This window comes from Mustela putorius, unplaced genomic scaffold (assembly GCF_011764305.1).
Source record: "Mustela putorius furo isolate JIRA1106 unplaced genomic scaffold, ASM1176430v1.1 tig00003858_pilon_pilon_pilon, whole genome shotgun sequence".
NCBI classification, from domain to species: Eukaryota; Metazoa; Chordata; class Mammalia; order Carnivora; family Mustelidae; genus Mustela; species Mustela putorius.
Window position 1 is genome coordinate 44970319 of NW_025422010.1, and position 21508 is coordinate 44991826.

Here is a 21508-nt window from a genome sequence, read left to right on the forward strand (position 1 = left end):
GTCCAAATGAGGGCCTACGGATGGATGAGTCTCAATAGCCAATAGCTGACAGGCCTGAGACTCCTGAAGGATGATTTCATTGACTTGTTGCATCTTTCATGCAAACAAGGATTCGACAGCTGTCAAAAGGGCAGATTGGTCTCTAGAATCTCTAGGGATCTATGGGAAGAGTGTGTGTATTTGGGGAAGTGATTACAAATATTAATGGGCTCAGAGAATCACAAATCAGAAAGCATGTGCTTCTGAGACCTCACTGCCCATCGGGTCAAATTCAGGAAAATTGGATTTTTAACAATTACTTTTTTTTTTCCCCCTAAGTATAGTTTCTACCTTGAATAAAAACTATTATAATGGGGGAAATGAAAGCTTTAGTACAATAGGCAATATATTGGGTTTGGTTTAATAGTCTGTTTGGTGGTTATTGTTTATTTGCTTACTTTTTGATCATTCCCAGATCTTTAAAGAAGACCTCACTAATCTTTGCTTTCTTGATGTTTTTGTCTCTAAAGAAACACAGAAATAGGCACTGCTCCTACCTTTGCTAAGTTACATATTCAAATTTTAGGCTTATAGTCTTTCTTCTTATGGGATTAGAATACTGGACTATGCTAGGGTCAGTGAGCAACAGTGCTCTGAGAGAAAAGGGTTGAGTAGAGAAATGTGGTCCATACTGGCTGGCATGTTTGGGGGACATGCGGACTATCCCGGGTAAAGACCTAAGCTGTGTGAGTCAACTCCTCTAAAAGTAGAACCACAGAATGTTAGTTTAGACATGGCAGAGACTTGGAGGTTATTTTGTCCAAACTCTTCACTTTGCAGAGAAAGTGATATATAGAAAAAAGAAGATTAATTGCCCAGGGCCATTCAGTCAGGTTGGGATCATCAGGAGTAGAATTTGGGTTTCTTAGCTTTCAATATTTTATAAATGCCTTGAAGTACTGACTTAAAAACTGAGTGAAATCCACTTATTTCAAAAAAAAAAAACATTTAATAACAAATTTTTTACTTAATCAAATAATCTTTTGCAGCTTGCTTTAATTAAGTTTTTTCTTTAAATGAACATGACATATGGTTCTTATACTGAAGGGTATAGGACAGTGGTTCTAACTGGAGTGATTATGTCCCTCCCACATGGGAAAGACCCTGGTAGTGCCTGGAGATGTCTTGATTGTCATGACTAGAAGAGGAGAGGGAAGAATACTGGCCTTTAGTGAACAGAGACCAGGGATGCTGATACACTTCTTACAATACACAGGGCAGCTCTCTGCAACAAAGAATTATCCAATTATCTAGCCCCAAATATCAATAGTGCCAATATTGAGAAAGTGTGGTCTAGCAACACGTCCTTTGCGGGATGCCACAGCATCCTTTACTCTTTTCTTTTATCCAAAATTTCTTTTTCTTTTTTTTTTTAATTTTTTCTTTTCTTGCTTCACCCCCCCACCCCCCCCACCCTGACTCTCCCCTCCCCTCCCCTCTCTTCCCCTCCTCTCTCCCCTCCTCTCCTTTCCTCTCCTCTCTTGTCTTGTCTGTCATGGTTCTAAGAAGAAATCCAATAAGAATGGGGCTCCTGTGAACTCCAATATGAATATGTCTCTGCAATTGATATTTGGAAAAGGAAAAAAAAAAAATCTTTCAAACTATGTGAAGTATTGAGATGTTTGTAAATAGTGGGTTCTAAACATGAAACCCTTGTGTATCGCCTTTTACATAATTAGCAACTGGCCCAGCTCCACAACAATCAGTCAGGACTAATGTTGGCAGGAAGCGTGCAATGTGGCCTGCAGGCGGACACTGGCAGAATTCAGACCTTAAGCAAATGAACACCATAGACGACCAGGAAGGCCAACTGAAATCTGGAAGAGTTGGAAGACGGTTGTGGGCGGCCTTGGTAGTCACCTTCTCTTTTTCAGATAAACTCTCTGGTTTCTTGAGGGAAATCAGATAATGCAATAGCTCTTTGCACCCAGGAATTAGGCATTTTCAGAGCTCATTGGTTTTCGAGAGCAGTCTGCTTAATCTTTATCCCCTGTTGCAAACAAACCGCTCGACGGACAATACCACCCCACAAAAGAATAAAATTTGTCCATCTATCATTAAGATAATTGTTATTGATTAGCCTCCTTGTAATTTTCTGCTTTTTGTTTTTAGATGTTGGTTATAAATCACACTCACAACAGGCACCGAGCCTGTGTTTGTGTCTATTATGCGGTCCTGATAAGGCTGGGCAGCGTTGTTCACCTTCCTGATGCGAGTTATTGAGATTGATTGAAGCGCTTTGCTTGTCCTATCCTAGACACTGTGTAATTAATGTTTCATTATGTTAATACATGCAAATGTGAGAGCGTGTGTTTGATTGGGAGGTGAGAGAACAAAAAGGGATTAAAGAGTTCGCTGCAAAGTACAAATTAATTTATTGCATTGCTAACTGGCCTCTGAGGGACGAGGGAGCAGGCTTCAAAATGAAAGAAAAAAAATGCATAGAAAAGGAAGAACTGTTGCATGCCTGTGTTTCTCAGCAGTGGTATAGTGAACAACTACAAAAAGGCTCTTCAGTCATGTGATAGAAGCCTTGTCCGTGCAGTGACTTCAGCAGTCCGTGTCTCCTAGAGTGAAAGAGTTTTGGATGAGGAAGCCACAGGTTATTTGCTCTTTACTTATACAAACATTTATGCATATGCAGACTCCATTAGAACCAGACTGAAATATTAATGCAGAAGAGTGATCGTTTAGCTGCAGTGAGTGGTTGATGTCATGACATTATTTGAGGTGTAGCCAAAGGCAATTTCACCCCAAAGAAATCATCCACATGTCCATCCCATTTATTTGCTTATTATTGCATGTTTCTTCCTGTTCTTCATAGCGATCATTTTATTTCCTAATATATCATTATCTTTATGTTCTTTCAGTTACTTATCTATTTCCTTAACATTAGATACATAATCTGTTTCTATTTAGCTGGATTTGTTGTATCAAACACTGTAGTTGACTTTTTTTTTTTTTTTTTAATGTGCAGTAATTCCTGTTTCTATTGAGTTATTTTCTTGAGGTAGATCCTTGGAGTGGATTTCCTAGAGCCTAAATGTAACTTTAGATATATGTTCCTTTCTTTAGAAACCTTCCCACTCCCAGGATCTGGCATATAGTGATTTAATAAATAGTTGCTGAATTTATGTGGGGTTTTATGTGGGGCTCCATCCCAGGACTCTGAGATCATGACCTGATCTGAAGCCAGATACTTACCTGACTGAGCTACCCAGGCGCCCCACCACACTAAGGTTTTTTTTAACTAGTCACACCTTCATGTGGATACAAGTAATTGAATCTTATCTTCCACTAGGTGGCGCTATTTTGAATAGGTTTGAAAATAGGAAACTGAAGAAAGAGGCATTCAGAATAAGAATCATGAAAGGCGGCCAGGGGTGGATGGTGTTTTGAGAGGAGAGCTGTGACTCTGGTAGGAAAGCATTGGGTACCCAGGAGATGGAGAGCCTGGAAGGGGAAGATTAGAGAATGTCAGAATAAATACCATTGTTTCCTATCCAGGATTTATATACTAGAGGTATTACCGGGGCATCATTGTAAGATATACCTACCTGCCTCTAAAGACATAATTTTATTTATTTTGTTTAGTTTTTATATAATCTTATTTCTTTTGTTTAGTTTTTACATAATTTTATTTATTTTGTTTAGTTTTTTTGCTTTCATTTCTGATGATTAGTTTGGAGCAGGGGGTGGGGTGGGGATCTGTGGCCATGCCCATTTCTTTTCATACTCTGTGGCTGCTGTCCTGCTACAATGGTAGTTTCTCTACAAAGCCAGATGTATTTACTGTCTGGCCCTTTACAGAAAGGAAAAGAAAAAACCATAAGAAAAAGTAAAATCAGATTCCTGAGAAACAGGAGAGAAACCAAAACTCCTAGAGAAACATATCTAACAGTGAGAAATGGAGTTTAGAGTCAAAGACATTATTTCTAATTCAAGCTCATCCATTGGACAAATTATCATTTATCATAGACTTCAGCCTCAGTTTTCTCCTCCTTCAAATCGGCATAACAATAATTTCATTGAGTAGCTGAAAATTAAATCATGTGACGGGATTTAGTATTAGTACCTTTGTTCTTCCCACCCACAAGGGAAAAGTTTAAAAACATGATTAGTGTCTATATTATGTAGTAGGTATTTTGTACACTATCCTGATATGGTCAACCAAATATCCATTCATGCTATGTAAATTAAAAAAAAAAAAAAAGGAAGAAGAAAAGAAAGAGCAGAAGAGAGTATTATTTATGAATGAATAATTAATGCAACCAAAGTACCATCTCAATCTTTTATAAGTTTCCCCTACTTTTAGCTACGGTCCTGAGAAACTGTTATTTGCTGATGTCAGCATTGACTCGAAAGGTTTCCTGAACATATTTATCCATGTCAAAGCACTGAACCCACAACTATTAAGCAAAAGGGCATAGAGTTGTGAGTCACTGAATGTGATAGAGTGGGGTTCTCCCCTATGATCCCAACTTTCATGCTTCATTCTGCCTTTATTCTTCATGGTAAAAGCCAGGGGAGTTAACAGTGTCTTAGTGACCAGAGTTCCTTCTACCATGACTCATGTGTCATTTTTCACAGTCACTTTGCAGACCGACAGGGAGGTATGATACTTTTTGTTCACAGTCTTCACTGAGACTTACCACATTTTTAATCATTTGTTTTCAGTTTATTTCCAGCTACATGCCAGTTTGATGAGCCTTGAGCCATCCACTTCCAGTTACCACCAGGAGGTGTTCCAATAACATTGGCCTTTATACCCACCCAAAGAAGTTTCTCCCACCCCCCACCAAAGACATTTCCATTAATGAGTAACCAACACTTAGAGGAGAATAAGGCAATGATTCTCTTCCAAATTTATCTAAAACTCCAAAGCATGATAGTATATTATGAATTTCAGAAATAGAAGTGTATATACTATATTTTTAATATAATTAATTCTGAATGCTTCTGGTGTCTGACAGGATTTCTCACTATCAGATAAAAATACAGATTTTGAAAAAGAGTGTGAGTATGAACATCTGTATCATCTTTAAAATAGTGATAGGTTGAAGACCATACATCACAAATTGCCTGAAACAATCCTAATATATATATATGTTGTCCGGGCATAATTATAAATTGAGTCCGCTTTCAGTCTCAAAGATGTTTTATGTGATTATCTCAGTCATCACACTAGTGAGTTTCCTTGACATTAGCCAGGAACACAATGCACAATGTCATAATGACTCTGTCCTCATCTCACATACATTTTTCTGGTTAAATTTGACTTTATTTTACACTGATGGTAAAAATGATCGACACACCGTTGTTCAGCATCAGTCCCATTTAAAAGCTACTTCTAAAACCCTCCCCAACTGTGTTGCCGTCTCTATATTTTGGACATGCCCAGACGGGCATCCATAAATTCCTTTAATGTGTGGATCTGGTTTTGAGCTTCTTTGGTGCTGCTTGCTCCTAAGTGAGGGGCCACAGTTGTATCCTGCAGCCAATGAACTATACTGTAGACCGTGGAAAGTAATTACTAAAGGAAGCTCAAAGTTCACTCGTTTTTGTTCATTCCCCTTTGGTTCATGTCAAAGATAGTAAGAGATTCTTCTTCCCTGAGAGCAACACCATTCAGTGCTTTTTTTTTTTTTCTTTTCAATATGTGTTCATCAGTGCTAAACACAAAAGGAAAAGAAGATTTAAACAAGATTTTAGGCTTAGTTCTTGACTTTGAGGGCAGTAAATCAGGTATTAATATATGTGGTAGATCAATACAAATATTATGGACAAAAGCAAAATTTGAGAAGTCTGATACTAATAATTTCTAATGATCAAATGCCTTGACTCTTCATAGATTTAGTTATGTGGGACAAATATAGGCTTTTTAAATTTTTTGTTCATGATTCTGTGACAACCTCAAAGAGAAAATAGACAAAGCTTTTCTGATTTGGTATTGCTACTTTGGCCTCGTTTCCCACCTCCCCCATCCACAAAGACCCTTTCCAGTCACTCCCAGACCCTTATCCTTCTCCTGCCAATGTTCACTGTGTTAATCTGAGACTCACCCTTCCAGGACTGAACTGGGTGACAAAATCTATACAAAATGGTGAAGCCATTTTATACCAGGTGATTTGGGGTATACAGAATCAGACTTAAACCTCTTCCCAGATTACATAGTCACATGACCAAAAGGCTTCAACCCTGTTTGACGGATTTTCTGAAATAACAGTAGCTTAGCTAAGCACCCTCTGTACCAAACATTTCAATTACTACCATGTGTTTTTGTCTGTTCCACCTCTGAGCTGGTTTGGCTCTACTTGGCTATGTATTCTACTTCTGTGTACCTTGAGAAAAAGAAAGGATTTGGATAAAAAGCAGAAAGAATGATTCCTAGGTAGAATTAAGACAAAAAGCTAGATTTTCCAAGCCCTATGACCTTAGTCAAGAGAGTTCTCTCCGAGCCATTTTTTTGCTGCCTGCAAAACACAGTTAACAGTCTCTTCCTGCTCAATAAGATCGAATGAGGCTGCCATGTAAATTCTAGGTAAGTTACTAGAAATACAAGAAAAAATAAGCAGAGAAGGAATACAGGGTTTGTAAGCTACAGTACAAACCTTCATCAAGTCTTAATTCAACACTAGCCCATGACTGAAGCAGTGAATGAGCCCAGCCCCATCTCCCAGACCAACCCATGCACAAGGGAGTGCATCTGGCCTTACGAAGTGACTCGGATTGTTTTCAGTTCTTTTCATGTCTATGTTACTCATTCCCCTGGATACACAATACCAAGGACCTATTTTTCATATTTTTTTTTTTAAGTGGAGAGAAAAAAAAAGGGATTTCATTTATTTAGTTTTCCTAAAAAGATAATAACATGTTTGGTAGTATGATTTAATATGTAAAATAATTATGGCTTTTAAAACTATAGTCTGGGGCACGTGGGTGGCTCAGTTGGTTAAGCATCTGCCGTGGTTCAGGGCATCATCCCAGGGTCCCAGGATCCAGCAGGTGTTGTCAGGCTCCTTGCTCAGTGGGGGGTCTGCTCCTCTGCTCCTCTCTCTCCCTTTCCCCTTCCTCCCTTTTGGTGTGTGTTTGTTCTCTCTCTCTCTCTCTCTCAAATAAATAAATAAAATCTTTAACAGATAAATAAAATTACAATCTTGGTATATAACATACAAATCAAAATGTTATAAACCCCTTCCCTTTTTTTGTTTCAGTGTCATCTATTAAGTCCCTGGCTTTTTTGACCTGGATATAATGTGAGGATGAAAGAGCTGAGGACATTAGGAATGAACTTGAAGGAGGGGCAGAAGATAACAGGAAACAGATGTATTTGTCTGGGATTCTGGGTTTTGGGGGGAAAGTGTCTACAGCTGATGAATTGTGCACAAGCCCACATTTAAGAAAGAGATCAGTGTGCTACACTCCGTAAACTCAGCCCATTTTCTGCTCTCAGTTTTGCTTGTCAGCAGAGAGTTGTGTATAAATTTGCTTCTGAGTATTTTATGCTAACACTTGGACTCTTCAATGGAATTACAGTTTCTATCATTCCAGGGAACCTGCTGTTTATTATTTAGATAAATTTTAGGCTTTTACTATTTCTAAATGGTGGCATAGACAATCATTGTTTTGGTTCTTGTGATTTTTTTTTAATTAGTGGCAATATGAAAGAAATTTGTTAAAATTTGAATAAGATAAATACATGAAAAGTAACTGGAGAGAAGCTTATCCAGGAATGGTAAAAAGTAGTTAAACCACCACAAACCCACAAGGCACTGTTGGTGACACTGTGACAGTTCCCTAGCTCTGAATTACCTATACACCTTTTATTTTTTTTAAAAGCCACTTTACTGAGGCATGCTTGATAGAGAAAAAGTTGTGCATCTTTAATATATACTAGATGACTTTAGAGATAAGCATCAACCTATGAAGCCATCTCTACCATCAATGGCATAAGCATAACCATCAACTCCAAAAATTTTCTGTCACCCTCTTTTTAAAATTTTCTTTTGTGATTAAAAACACTTAACATAATATATGGCCTCCTAGCAAATGCCTGGGTATATAATATAGTATTGTTAACTATAAACACTGTGGTATGCAGTAGGTTTCCAGGATTTATTCATCAAGCATAACCAAAATTTTGTAGCCTTTTTAAAGCCAATGAAAAACTCAGCTGTACTGGGGCAGTGGGCTAGATTACTGGCTTAATTGCAATGAGGAAACAAAGAAACAGCTTTTCCCTTACCTTGAATGCTTATTCATGCAAGAGGTAAAAAGCTAACAAGGCTGTTCTGCCTTTCTCTATGGCTTTTTAGTAAATGATAATATGTTAAGAGCCTGTGTTTTGTATATCATCAACAATTACAAAAATATATTTTCCACAAAATTCCTCAGTTCCGTCTGCTGAGTCTCTGGAATCGGTACGGCAGGGCACAGGGACATTAGACAGGCCAGGGAATGTATAGAGGCAGCAAGAAGAAGGACAAGAAGAAAAGGGGTGATAAAGGATCTGTGGCCCTGAACTGGAGGGCTGTTGGAAGGAACAGGGTAGCTGGGGAGCTATGTAAGCATTTAATAGATGCTTAATAATATGTGTGAGTGAATGAAGAAGTATAATGAATGCACAGCCTATAGACTGGATATTCTTGTTAAAGCTCTTGTAGGGGCGCCTGGGTGGCTCAGTGGTTAAGCCTCTGCCTTCAGCTCAGGACATGATTCCAGAGTCCTGGGATCAAGTCCTGCATCGGGCTCTCTGCTGAGTGGAGAGCCTGCTTCCCCCTCTCTCTCTCTGCCGGCCTCTCTGCCTACTTGTGATCTCTCTCTGTGCCAAATAAATAAATAAATAAAATCTTAAAAAAAAAAAAAAAAAAAAAAAAAGCTCTTGTAAATGGGAAATCCATCGCCAAGAGGAATGCAGTGTTTAAAGTAGGGAGTTGAGCACAAGGTGGCAGCTCCAGGCTTGAATCGCTGGTACCTGTCAATCAGCAGCATCATCTGCCCAGAACAGGGGCCAAAGACTATAGCCTGACAGTGGACCAGACTTGGCCCTCTGCCGGTTTTTGTTTGTTTGTTTAATAATGGCGTAGACGTTTTTAAATAGTTACCTCTTAAATCATTATATAAGTACTTATATAATATCCTCAGGGTTATCTTTGGCTCAGAAAGCTAAAAACCATGTACCATCTGGCTCTTGACAGAAAGCGTTGGCCAGTCTCGCCTCCAAATATGCAGGGAAAATGTTATCATTGTGGGTATTGATTTTCGCTTTATTGACAGCAATATCTAGTCATCTCCGTCACTCAAAGTCAGCTTAGGAGAATTAGGTCATGCATGTTATGATTTTTCTCTCACTGATTTAAGGAATTTTCCTAAATTATTCATGTTTTTGGGTATAAAGTTTATTCAATAAATATTAAATACCTCTGAGATAGAAAAAGACTACTAAGGATTGTGTGAGATAAACAAATATAATTTATTTCTGCTCCCTTGAAGTTTTCAGTAAAATAAGGAAGAAACTCTTAGGAATATGTTGTGTTATAGAAAGAATAGAACCTCAAGGGAAGGAGAATGAAACGCTGTCTCTTGGGGAACCGGAGCAGTCACTGCTGTTCCATGAGATGTCCCATCTCTGCAAGGCCTGTGTCTAACTTTTCCATTTTGTAAAATGGGAACCTGATGAGAGTTCATATTTATTACTTAACTGGCTTAAGATTTATAATTAGTCAATCATTCCTTGGCCCCCGTGTTCAACCTGAACCACTGTATAGGCACAGAGAACCAGCAACACTGGCGGCCCTCCTGGTGGCCAGGCAGGTCCAAGGCAATAACCACTGGATTCTAACGAAGGCTCTGATTAGAACATTTCAGGAAATTACAGGAACTAATTCATTCATGCAGTAAGCCCTTATTGGTAAGTAATGCACTTGATTCTTCATCTTTTAGATCCTTTAGGTGAGGGACACATACAGAGTTCCTTCATCCTTGAAGTTCACATAAATCATGCACATGGTACATATGTAGGGTTCAGAAATTCCCTTATGGTCCTGATTTCCCAAAGAAACCTCATCCTCACTCTCAAGTCATCTCCCATGAAACTTAAATCACCAATTAATAACATACAGTGTTTAATAAACACTGACCTGAATGTTTTAAAACTCATTTGCTCCCAGTTCCAAAGCTGGTGTTCCTCTTATCATTATAGGTTTTTCTTCTTGATGTCATTTATGGGCTTAGCAGGAAAATATCACTTTTCTGCTCAAACAGGATACGGTAAATATCACAACAAAATGAATGACAGCATTTTAATGAAAACCACTGTTTGGCCTCCATTTTGAGAAAATAGGACTCATTATAACACAAATGTTTTATCAGTATGGGTCCCCACATCAGTCTTCATACCGCAGTGTCAACCATGAGGTTTGCTGAATTTTTAAGGCTTTCTCTGGACCTGTCAGACCTTTATGGGATTAATCCTTTATATTTGTAACAGCAGTTTCCACAAGATGAATACTTCATTTCTCATGAATCATAATAAAGCTGCCTTGCTTTGTCGGCAGAGTGACCTCTACGGTCTTTTATCTTCAAGGGGAAAGATTAGACTCTCCTTCTATTTTATGGATAATGAGGTAGGTGGTTGTTGGTCTCTTGACACTTTCAGTAACTGCACCTCTTTGTGGACTCATATGCGTCTGTGATAAACTGATCACAGGGTGATTATAGCAAATCTCTTCATATAACAAATTTCCTCCTAACCTTAAGAGTAAAATTTTTGTACGCAGCAAAGTTAATAGGGATGAACTCACAAATATTAGAGCTGAAGACACCTAGAAGTTAGCTAGTCCAATGTCCTTGTTCTGTTGGTGAGTACATGGATTTCCAAGGGTGTGGCCCAGGCTTGGGGAGTGACAGAATTACGCAACTGAACTCAGGTCTCTTGACCTCTTGTGCTGAGAGCTTTCTTTTGCAACACACAGTATGCCTTTTTTGCATATAAATTGCATAAATTGCTCTATTGATCTAGTTGGAGTCATCTGGGACTTTTCCTTTTTTTTGTTTTTGAAAAATCCACATTTAATCCCTCAACAACCCCACGGCTCTACCTTCAGAATGGATTCGGAATCTGACCATTTCTTACACTTCCACTGCAGGAGTTTCCTCTCAGTCCCATTATTTCTCACCTGGATGATGGAAGTAACCTGCTGGCCAGTTTCCTGACCTCTGATGACCCCTGTCCTTAACACAGCAACCAAGGTGACCTTTTGCAATAGGGTTTCTCATCCTCAAGTTAGTGATGTTTGGAACTGGAGGATTCTCTCTTGTGAAGTGCTGCCCTGTGCACTATAGCCTGTATGACATCATCCCTGGTCTTTCCCCACTAGACACCAATAGCACCTTCCCATTTATGATAACCAAAAATGTCTCCAGACATTTGCCAGATGTCTCCCAGGGGACAAAAATCTTTCTCTAATGAGAGCTACTGCTTTAAAATCTAAGTTGGACCTTTTCACTTTTGGGTCAAAATGCTCCTTTAGGTTTCCATCTTTGTCAGTTAAAACAAACTTCTTTTGCTTGTCTACAAGGTCCTACACACCTCCCATTGTCCTCTCCACCTAATCTCCTTGAACTCTTCTCCCTCAGACTGATCAGTCCTGTCCTATAGGTCTCTCTCCTTTCCTGGGAAAGCCCAGTCATGCTCACACCTGGGGACCTTATACCCTTCACTCTCCATACAGAGTTCTTCAAGGTGGAGACTTTGGCAGGTAATTGGGTTTATTTGAGGTCATGAGGGTGGAGACCCCATGATGAGATTAAAGGCCTTATAAAAGAGACCAGATTGTGTGCACTCTCTTATGGGCGAGTGCTCTCTCTCCCTCTATCTCTGTCTCTCTCTTTTTCTCTCAAATATTATTACAACCATGTGAATAATAAAGCAAATCACTATGAATCAAAAAATGAATCATTTCTTAGAAGGAAATGCACGTAAACTTTAACAACGGTTTTCACTAGGTGAACAGGATTATAGGCAATTATTGTATTTGGTTTTGTGTCCACATTTGTTTATTTGTGTACAGTAAATGCAAGTAACTTGATTAAAAGTCCATTAGTCCCCTCAAAATTAATGGCATCTTCAAAGCTTGCCCTCTCTTCACTGTCATCCAGATGGAGTTATTCTTATGCACTGGGAACCCATTAACTGGTACTTTTGCTGAATATTCTGAATAGTCTTCCTTATTATTCTCATTGACAGCTGTGCCTTCATGAAAAGCTGTCCATCCCTCTACTTTGAGAAAGACTGATGAAAAACACAAGGGGAGGAGAAAGCCAGTTTATATTTAAGTAAAATGAGTGGGGTTAAAGGTTCAAACCCAGGGCAGATTAAGCAGCACATCAAAGCTTCTCTTTTAAATGTTAATTTTGCACGAGGCCCAGGGAATGATAACCTAGATGTCAGACTGTGTTACCTGTTGAGCTGGGAAAAAAAAAAAAAAAATCCCATTACAATTTCCCCAGTATCACACAGCAAAATCAAGCCCTGGTTCAGAGATTTAGCTCTTAAAGCAGCAAAAGGATGGGGAGGGTACTCTGTCTTGGCCCTTATTGTTTCTCCGTACTACTGGATTTAGCCAGAGGACACTCAGACAGTTGCCTGGGGCACACAGTTCTCACTCTATAAAAACCTCAGATCTTAGCAAAGCTTCCTCTGCCTTGTGGAAGATGCCATGTGCTCAGCATCTCTGATGCAGTTCCTCTGTGTGGGCTCATTAAGCAATTTCTGCTGGGACAGTTGCTTCTTGAACTTCACATCATGTATTTATATTTCTGAGTTTTGCTCTCTGTCTTGTAAAAGGGAAGAGAAAAGAAGAATCACTGTGTCAAGAACAAATCGAGTTCAACAACCTTTCTCCATGGATATTTGGTGGTATTGGACTAGGTCAGCAAACGTCCTGACACGGAAATCACTTTTCTTGATTCAATCATGGTAGCTTTCCAAGAGTTTGCTCTTCTCTTCAGATATGTGAGAACTGAGTGGAGTAGGATGGATTTCAGATGGTATTTGATCACTCTTGCCATTATTTCAAGGAAGTGAATTCATGGGGATATGGTTGAAAATACAGGATGTCCAGTTAAATGTGAATTTGGGGTAAGCAACAAATAATGTTTTTGGATAAGTATGCCTTATGCAGTATTTATTAAATATAAGCATTTAGGACATATTTATATGAAACCATTATTTGTTGTTTATCTGAAATTCAAATATGACTGATATCTTTAATTTTTTACTTGCTAAATCTGGCAACTGTAATGGGGGAGGAACTTGCAGTGTCCTTTAAAATTTTTAATTTAAATTTTCCATCCATAGCTTCCTTACAATTCAATGATACTTAATACATTGCCATAATAAAATGTACCTGTATTTCTTCCTGATAAGTCTTCCTTTGCATCATTTAAATTAAGGAATAAGTCCTATAACATCTAATTCATTTCTAATTCCCATCTGTTAGTGATAAAAAAAAAATTTCTTGAAGTTGAACAGCTTCAAAATATGCTAGTCTTTTGCAAAGACTGGCATGTACACAATTAAAAAAGAAAAAATACAACCCCATCTTTTGACAATTATTTTTACTTTGTCTCTTAACAAAGTAGAAAAAAAAGCACTGGCATTTCACAGAAGTCCCAGTGGTCACTTGATCTGGTCCTTCTGTCTTGCTCTGGGCTGACTGACGTTAAAGTCTTGCATTAAGATAGAGCACCTATTGTATCCACACCCCAGACAGCAGCAGAATGAGTACAATTATGGTTTTGCCCATCTAGATACTACACTGAAGTGAGGGGTAGTTCAGCCAAGCAAGTGTCTAGAGTTCCAGTGGTTTAAAAGGCTACAGTTACACCGTGGTCATAACATGTAATGAAAGAAGTGCAATCTGATAGAGATTACTATATTTACCAAAACTCCTTTTGAAAGAGGACTGTAGCTATCATAGTTGAAAAAAGACATCCTTTGACAGCTCCTTGTATAAAGAACCAAGGATACTCCAAGGGGCACTCTAAATGTTCAGTTGACTGGAATTTAAAATTGGCTTAATGGAGTACAACCATTTGGGGTCCAAACTAAGTGCTGGTTACAGAGGGAAAAGCAGACATATTGTCACCAATAACCCTCTTTCTTGGCCCTTTCTCCACTATTTTTTAAACTTTCGAAGAGAAGTGTGCTGCAAATATTAATAAAATATGTGTTGAGAAGGCGTCCAGTTATTTGCCTCCCTGGGTCATCCCTATAACTTCATTTCCCTACTTAGAAAAATAACTGACCCAAATTACATACATTTCCCAACTATGGAGAATTGTAAGAGGGAAGTACAAAGAACACAAGAACAACAATGCTCTAGTCCAGGCCACCAGATACCTTGGAGAAGCAGTTGTCAAGATTCAGTGAATACAAAAATCTCCTGTTAGGCTGATGAAGCCCTGTGGGTCTCTATCCCCAAAGTTACTACTGATTGGGTAGGTCTGGGGTGGGGCCAGAGATTATACAGGTTCTAAAATCCTAACAGGTTCCTGGTATTGCTGTTGCTACTCTGGGATCTGTGGTTTGAGAATCACTGCTTTGGAATTTATATTCGGATATCCCAAATCCAGTTAAGGTTACATAGAGTTAGGGGGTCTTTTAATTCTTTTGTTTTGTTTTGCTTTGCTTTGCTTTTTAAATTTCCCATACCAAAGCCTCAGAACCATTATATACTTTCTTTAGGGCTGAAGTCCAGAGTTATAATTGTACTTAAAATTGGTGTTTGATGACTTAAAAGGGTATTCTGCCATTCACAGAACAATTTTACTTTTCTTCAGTGGAGATGTATTTCCTTAATGCAGGAGAAGCAGATGCGGTAGCATCTATTTCTAAGAAGAGATAACGATGGCAGAGTTTTCCGCGTTGATTACAAAAACTGGGGATTATCTAAATCTCCAAGCATCCCAAAGTGAAAGTTTTGTGATTTGAAAAGAGATAAAATTATGCAAAGCATGTGCTATGGGGACTTGTTCGACATTTTATAATCTTAAAATTTTTTCAGGAGCTGCTTTTTACTTTTATGCTACTTTTCATAAATTTCATTTTTTTAGCCTTTATTGCTTTAACCAGAAGCTTTTACATTTTGGACTTGGAAAAGAATTTCTGACTCCGTGAGGAATTATTTTTCACACTTAACAATGTTTGATATTGTAGATAAAATGTCATACTTTAAAAAACCCACTCTAAGTTAATCTGCCTCTGTGACTGAATGACCTTTGCCATTAAGAAAAATATGAGAAGGAAGGCATACACAAAGGAACTTACTCTAACAGAGAGATTTTTACTATTTGTTTGATTATTTTGGCGAGTTTCTAAAATACATTACAGATCTTTTCAATCTCTGGATATTCAATTAATATAAACTTTGAATGGCTCTGAGAGTATTATTCTGATGCTTATTTATGTCTGACAAAACCAAAGCAAATAAATGTTGGTATTTCTCCTTTGGAGCACCTATCAAGCCCTCCTCTATATCTATATTGGAAAAACATTGAAGGATTTGCTTTGTTATTATGTGCTTAAAAAATACGGTCTTTCAGAAAATGAAAATAAAGAATCATGTCCAAGAACAATATGACACTTTATTACTTTTTCTCAGACTGACACAAATAAGAAAAGACCAACTGGTTAAAGACATCTTTGGCTCTATGCCTAAATCCTACCCTGAGAAGATCTGGAGATCTTCCCAAGCCAACATTAGGAGAGAGAAGAGGCACTCACTCATGCTAATCAGGAACTCTGCTATCAGACTCAGTCATTCAGATTTCTTAGTGGATGGTATCAAGGTACTCTCAAATAGATTTCTCCAAAATATAATGAATCATTTAATTTTACAGCAGGCCATAAGATCACTTCTTTTATTAAATGAGGCTGAGAAACGTTACTATTTAAAGAAAGTTTCAACAGAAGGACCACTGTCTCTTAAAAATAAAACCAAACCAAAACAAACAAAAACTTATCTAGTTAGCTTTCTTCTGGACGAAATCCCTACCATAGTCAATCTAACGTAAAATCCTCTGTGAAATTTAACTCTTCGAAAGCATTCTTCTGTTGCTTTCTGGTTATTTCTTTCACTCATTTGCCAGGCAATCTGTTCCCCATCCAAATTCCAGCCACAACTTTTTGAGCTACAGGCTCCAATGTTATCATGTATCTTTCTCTGCTCAAACATTGGACCAGTGTAGTTGATTTCAGATAGGGATTCTTGGATGAAACAATTGGATAAAAATTATTTCATATTAAAAGATTAAAAGGTGACATACTGGCAGGCAAAACCCCTCCGGGGGAAATGAGTACCCTAAGAGTACCCTAAGAGGAGTAGAAAAGGGGGCAACCTAAATTGGAGTCAGTGTACTGTGTTAGTGGGGCATTTCTGAAGCCCCCGTTAGAATATTACCGAAGGGAATATAAGCAGCTTTGTCTGCATATACTGGAACTTTGAGAAGAGGAACATTGGACACATATGTATTGCTTCTCAACAGATTCTGTTGACCTGAGACCATTTTTTCTAAAAACAAAGTAACTAATTCAAGTTACTTAAAGCAATGAGATACCTGTATTCCTCAGCAATGCTTTGAAAATGTAATTGTTATAAGGAGTCCAGAAGCTCAAATTTCCTGCAAAATGCAAGGGTAGTCGTTTTGAAGAAAAGTTAATTTTTATTTAACATTCCTAAATTATGTACTCACATCACTGAAAACTGTCATAAACTCCTTGTTTCAGATTAAGTGGATTATTTATTTGTGATAATGGGCACATATACTCATTAACATGCTGTCATAAACAGCTGCATTCAATGTATTATGTGTTCTGTGACATAAATCAGGTGTTCAACATGAAATTGTTGTTTAAAATATAGGCCCCGGGAAGAACCAAAAAGCAATAAATGCTTTTTAATACGGTTGCATGGTCTTGAATTCTAAATTTATTTCTACCCTGCTAGTGTCACTTGTACGGAAAATGCAGTATTACTCTAGTGAAATATCTTGACATTCAAGGACATTGGAACTCCTCTCTGCTTTCCCAGCGTTGGTATCTCAAGTGAGGTGTTCACTGACTTGTGTTTCTTTTCTTATAAAGGAGGGTATCATGTAGACATGGGGGAGTCATTTACAGCAACATCGGTTTGCATCTCAGTAAGCTCAGAGCAGGATTCTCTTAATGGATGCCTTCAACCCATCCTAGCTCTGAGAGTTTCCAAACTAGATGTTGAAATTTAGAGATGGTTTAGTTCAATGCCCTCACTTTACAGATGAAGGAACTGAGGATTTGAAATTCTGAGGATTTGAAAGACTTATTTGAGTCATGGATCTCTACGTAGTAATGCCAGGACCAAGAGCTAAATATCCAGACCCCTAATCTGATCTAATTCTCCCTAGAAAAATGGGCAGTAAAAAGTAAGTTGGCTACACTAAGATGATTTCGGGGTTAGGAGGAGCTTCATGGGCAGTGAGGGGGCTAGGCTGTCTCTTTTGAGATTTTTTTACCAATGTCACTTCTGGTAGACTTAACTGCTCACTGCAATTTTATAATTTATATTAATCTGAGCAAAGTTCTGGCTGCTTTCTTTGGGTGAATGGTCTCATTGGATGAGAGGAGTGTATGAGGGTAAATGCTACAGTTCACTGGGAGAAGTTCAACAGAGGAGCAAGATAAGAGGCTTCAGATAGAAGGCTTAGAAAAATTGGGTACGACAGGTAACATTGTACAGGAACAGTGTGAAACTGTCCAGCTTTTATCTTTGCAGGAAAGTGGGCATATACAAAGTTAAGAAAGAATCTATCCATTGGAGCTAGGATGGACCAATCCTTTAAGAGAATGTTGATGACAGGCAATTTAGATGCCTGCCTTTTAAATGATAGAAAACTAGAAAGTTTATGCAAAGTACACACACACAAGTAATTGTTTCCATCACAGAAAAATTAAGAAAGCTAATGAAATTGGGGTTATTATCCTGAAACACATGAAGGCTAAAACATAATTTAGGTGGTATTTTTAGAGAAATTAAATGCTTCAGAAGAATAAAGGGCTCTTAAAAAGAAATGTCCATCTCCTCTGTGTTTTCACACAAAGCAATTCAGAACAAAATTCGAGATTAAATAGAAACAAGAAAATTCAGTTACTCTAAAAACAAGTAAATATTAAAAACAAGATACCAAGGGCCATTGTAGAATCCCTAGCCCCAGAGATGGTTAAAAAATGAAATCAAAAGTAATTCAACTCGAATGATTTAGGCATACACTTGTTTGAGCAGAGGGTGAGCCCAGTGACTTCCAAAAACCTTGCCAAAGCCTGTGATTCAACAACCTAGCATTCCGCTAAATGCTATTTTGTGAGCCCTGAATATAATATACTTTAACTAATTATACTTATTTCACCCCCTCAGGATTCTTCAATGACTTTCTCTTCCTCCTGTCGATTTCTTATGTTCATTTATGTTTACAGAAAAAAAAAAAGAGAGAGAGAGAGAGAGAGAAACCGAATATAATATAACATTCACTTAGATTTCCTGGCTCATGAACAACATTCAGATGGAAATTAAGACACTTCAGGGATTTCTGATTATAGGTAGTGGCATGATTGACTTGCTTCTGCAAGTGGGGATTTGTTACCTATTTTAAATCTCACCAGAGCTTTGTTCTAAATGACTTTCTTTATGGTGTTCAGTTGATTTTTGTTGCTGTTGTTGTTAATGAAATGACGTATCTGAGTAAATTTTTTTCAAATAATTAATGGGTACAAAATGCAGAGATAGAAAATGTCCCCCAGTTTAGGGGTAGGAAGGAATAAATGAAACAAGATGGGATTGGGAGGGAGACAAACCATAAGAGACTCATAATCTCACCAAACAAACTGAGGGTTGCCGAGGGGAGAGGGTTTGGGAGAGGGTGGTGAGGTTTTGGGCATTGAGGAGGGTATGTGCTATGGTGAGTGCTGTGAAGTGTAAACCTGGCGATTCACAGACCTGTACCCCTGAGGCTAATAATACATTATATATTAATTTAAAAAAATATTTTTTTTAAGTCCCCCTAAATCCTAGGGGACTACTACTGCTTCTCCACTATTAAGCATTGTTACTTTAAAATATCTAGTTTTATTTGGAAAATATTAGCTTTTTCTGTCTATATATTTAAGCATTGACTTATAAGTAGTGATGGCCATACTTAGATTTGTATGAATTTTTAATTTCTCACATTATTACTTTTTCGGTCAATTGTTTCATTAATTTAGTTAGCTCAACTGGGGCGTCTTTGTTTGTTTTGTTCCTTTAACAGAATATCATTTATTCTTTGATATTTTTCAAAGGCCCCTGCTGTTTTGAAAAGTTTTGTAAAGAAGAAGCAGAATATGAAAGCCTGTGATCCCTTTGATTAAGTGAACATATTTATTTCCCTCTTGCTTTCTTGCTCCAGGTTTCCAGATTAAGCCTTTCACATCACTGCGCTTCCTGTCGGAGCCTTCCGATTCTGTTACCATGCGGGGAGGAAATGTCCTCCTGAACTGCTCTGCGGAGTCTGACCGGGGAGTCCCGATGATCAAGTGGAAGAAAGATGGCGTCCACCTGGCCTTGGGAATGGATGAAAGGAAGCAGCAACTTCCAAATGGCTCTCTGTTGATACAAAACATACTTCACTCCAGGCACCATAAGCCCGATGAGGGACTTTACCAATGTGAGGCATCTTTAGGAGATTCTGGGTCAATCATTAGTCGGACAGCGAAAGTTGCTGTAGCAGGTAAGTGGATTCTTCCTTTTTTTCCTCCTCCTTCTCCAACTCTTCTTATTCCTTTTTTTGGGAATAAGGAAATTATCTTTGTAGAAAAAGTATGCATTTTTAGGATAAGGGAACAATGTAAAAAAGATAAATGCATATTCCCTTATGATTTTGACTTATTTTCTCCTTAATTGCTTGGAAAACAGTGGAAGGATCTGAGCAACCATTCTGAAAATGAGATTTTCAGAAACAAAGACTGTCTCAAGTTGATATACTACCTGTGTCTGTGGGGAGGACTTTTCATTAGTTGAAAATATTAGGAAAAATGATTTCCTAATTAATTCCATTTTAGAGAATCACTAATCCTGACATTTTGCAGAGCTTTTTTCTTTCCTTTTTCTTTCTTTCTTTTTTCCCCCCTTCAGAGCAGTGTATTTTGTTTAATGATAATGGCTTGAACTGCAACATACAGATTTCCAAATGAGAAATAACAATTTGCAATTAAACCAAGAGGGCAACCATTTGATATGGGTTTCTTTTCCCAGGTCCCATTTTGTCTAAAATCTAGAATACTGATAAGAATGAAGACTCATTTTCAGCAATAACGTGTGCTAGGACAATTGGACAGGACCACCACTCCAGCACTCATTCTACCGAGGGTACGAGGAAGCTAAAATCTGCAAGAGATGCTCTTGTCAGGTGACAGCATAGAAAATCAGATATTGCGGATATTGCATACTGATACACATTCAGCCCAGAAATCTGGTTTTGTGCCACAAAAGAGTGTCACAAACCAGACTTTGCCTGAGCAAAAATGTCTTGGATAGGGGGCAAGTCTTCACCTAGAGAGACAGTAGGCAACCATCCGGTTTTAACCAGGACTGACTGGGTTTTCGCATTTGAAAGTACCATGCCCTAAGAACCAAGCCCTCAGTCTCAAGGAAAACTTGAATGGTCTGTCGACCCACCTGGTGGTGTCCTGACTGCTTTAGCAGTGACAAGCCAAAGCACAGTTGCAGAAAGTCCTCTTTACTCAGGAAGCACGTGAGGTGGCATTCTGATCAGGCAAACCGAGGCTATCAGCCCCTTGGGTCCTTTGAGTGATGGATGCCTGGAATTTGATTGATGAGCATAAAGTGCAGAGAGGACTGAAAGTCTATATTAATTATGATTGATTAAAAGGAACAAGTGGAATAAACGCCGAGGATTAAGGTAAAATCCGCTTTGCCAAAATATTCCAAGTAAAGTGGAAAGGGTGCGATTCAATTTTTCTAGCGTAAGAATTTCTAGGCTGGCGTTTCGACAGTACTAAAAGGCAGATGCATATGTGCTGTTAATGAAAATGACCTGATTTTTTGTGGTTTCTGTTTCCCTGCAATCTAGATTCACTTTTACCTGCTCTGTTTCAATGGTGAAATGAAGAATGATCCCTTCCCTGTGAGATATTAAAACAAAGTAACTTCAACTTTCCTATTCTGTAGAAGGATGGGTTGGCAGATTCAGTCACTGAGTTACAATCTAATATTAGATTGTATCATTTCAAGGCAATAAGGCTGTTCACAGCATTTTAAACACTTACCATGCTGTTTGGCAACACAGCATACATCAATGTTATGTCTGTCGAGGTTAAGATTGCCAAACCACTGGAATGCACAAGGGGCATATATCTTCCTTGTAATAAAGACCATGG

The 21508-nt window shown here is 38.2% G+C and overlaps 1 protein-coding gene across 3 annotated transcripts in view; it reads left to right on the top strand.

The window, feature by feature from the left end:
* The window catches only part of DCC (DCC netrin 1 receptor), a 1143668-nt gene that overhangs the window by 370608 nt on the left and 751552 nt on the right, over nucleotides 1–21508 (top strand). For all 3 annotated transcript variants that reach the window (XM_045065635.1, XM_045065634.1, XM_045065636.1), the window contains exon 2: nucleotides 19519–19839. In XM_045065635.1, the coding sequence (XP_044921570.1) occupies nucleotides 19519–19839 (321 nt within the window). The remainder of the gene's footprint in view (nucleotides 1–19518; nucleotides 19840–21508) is intronic.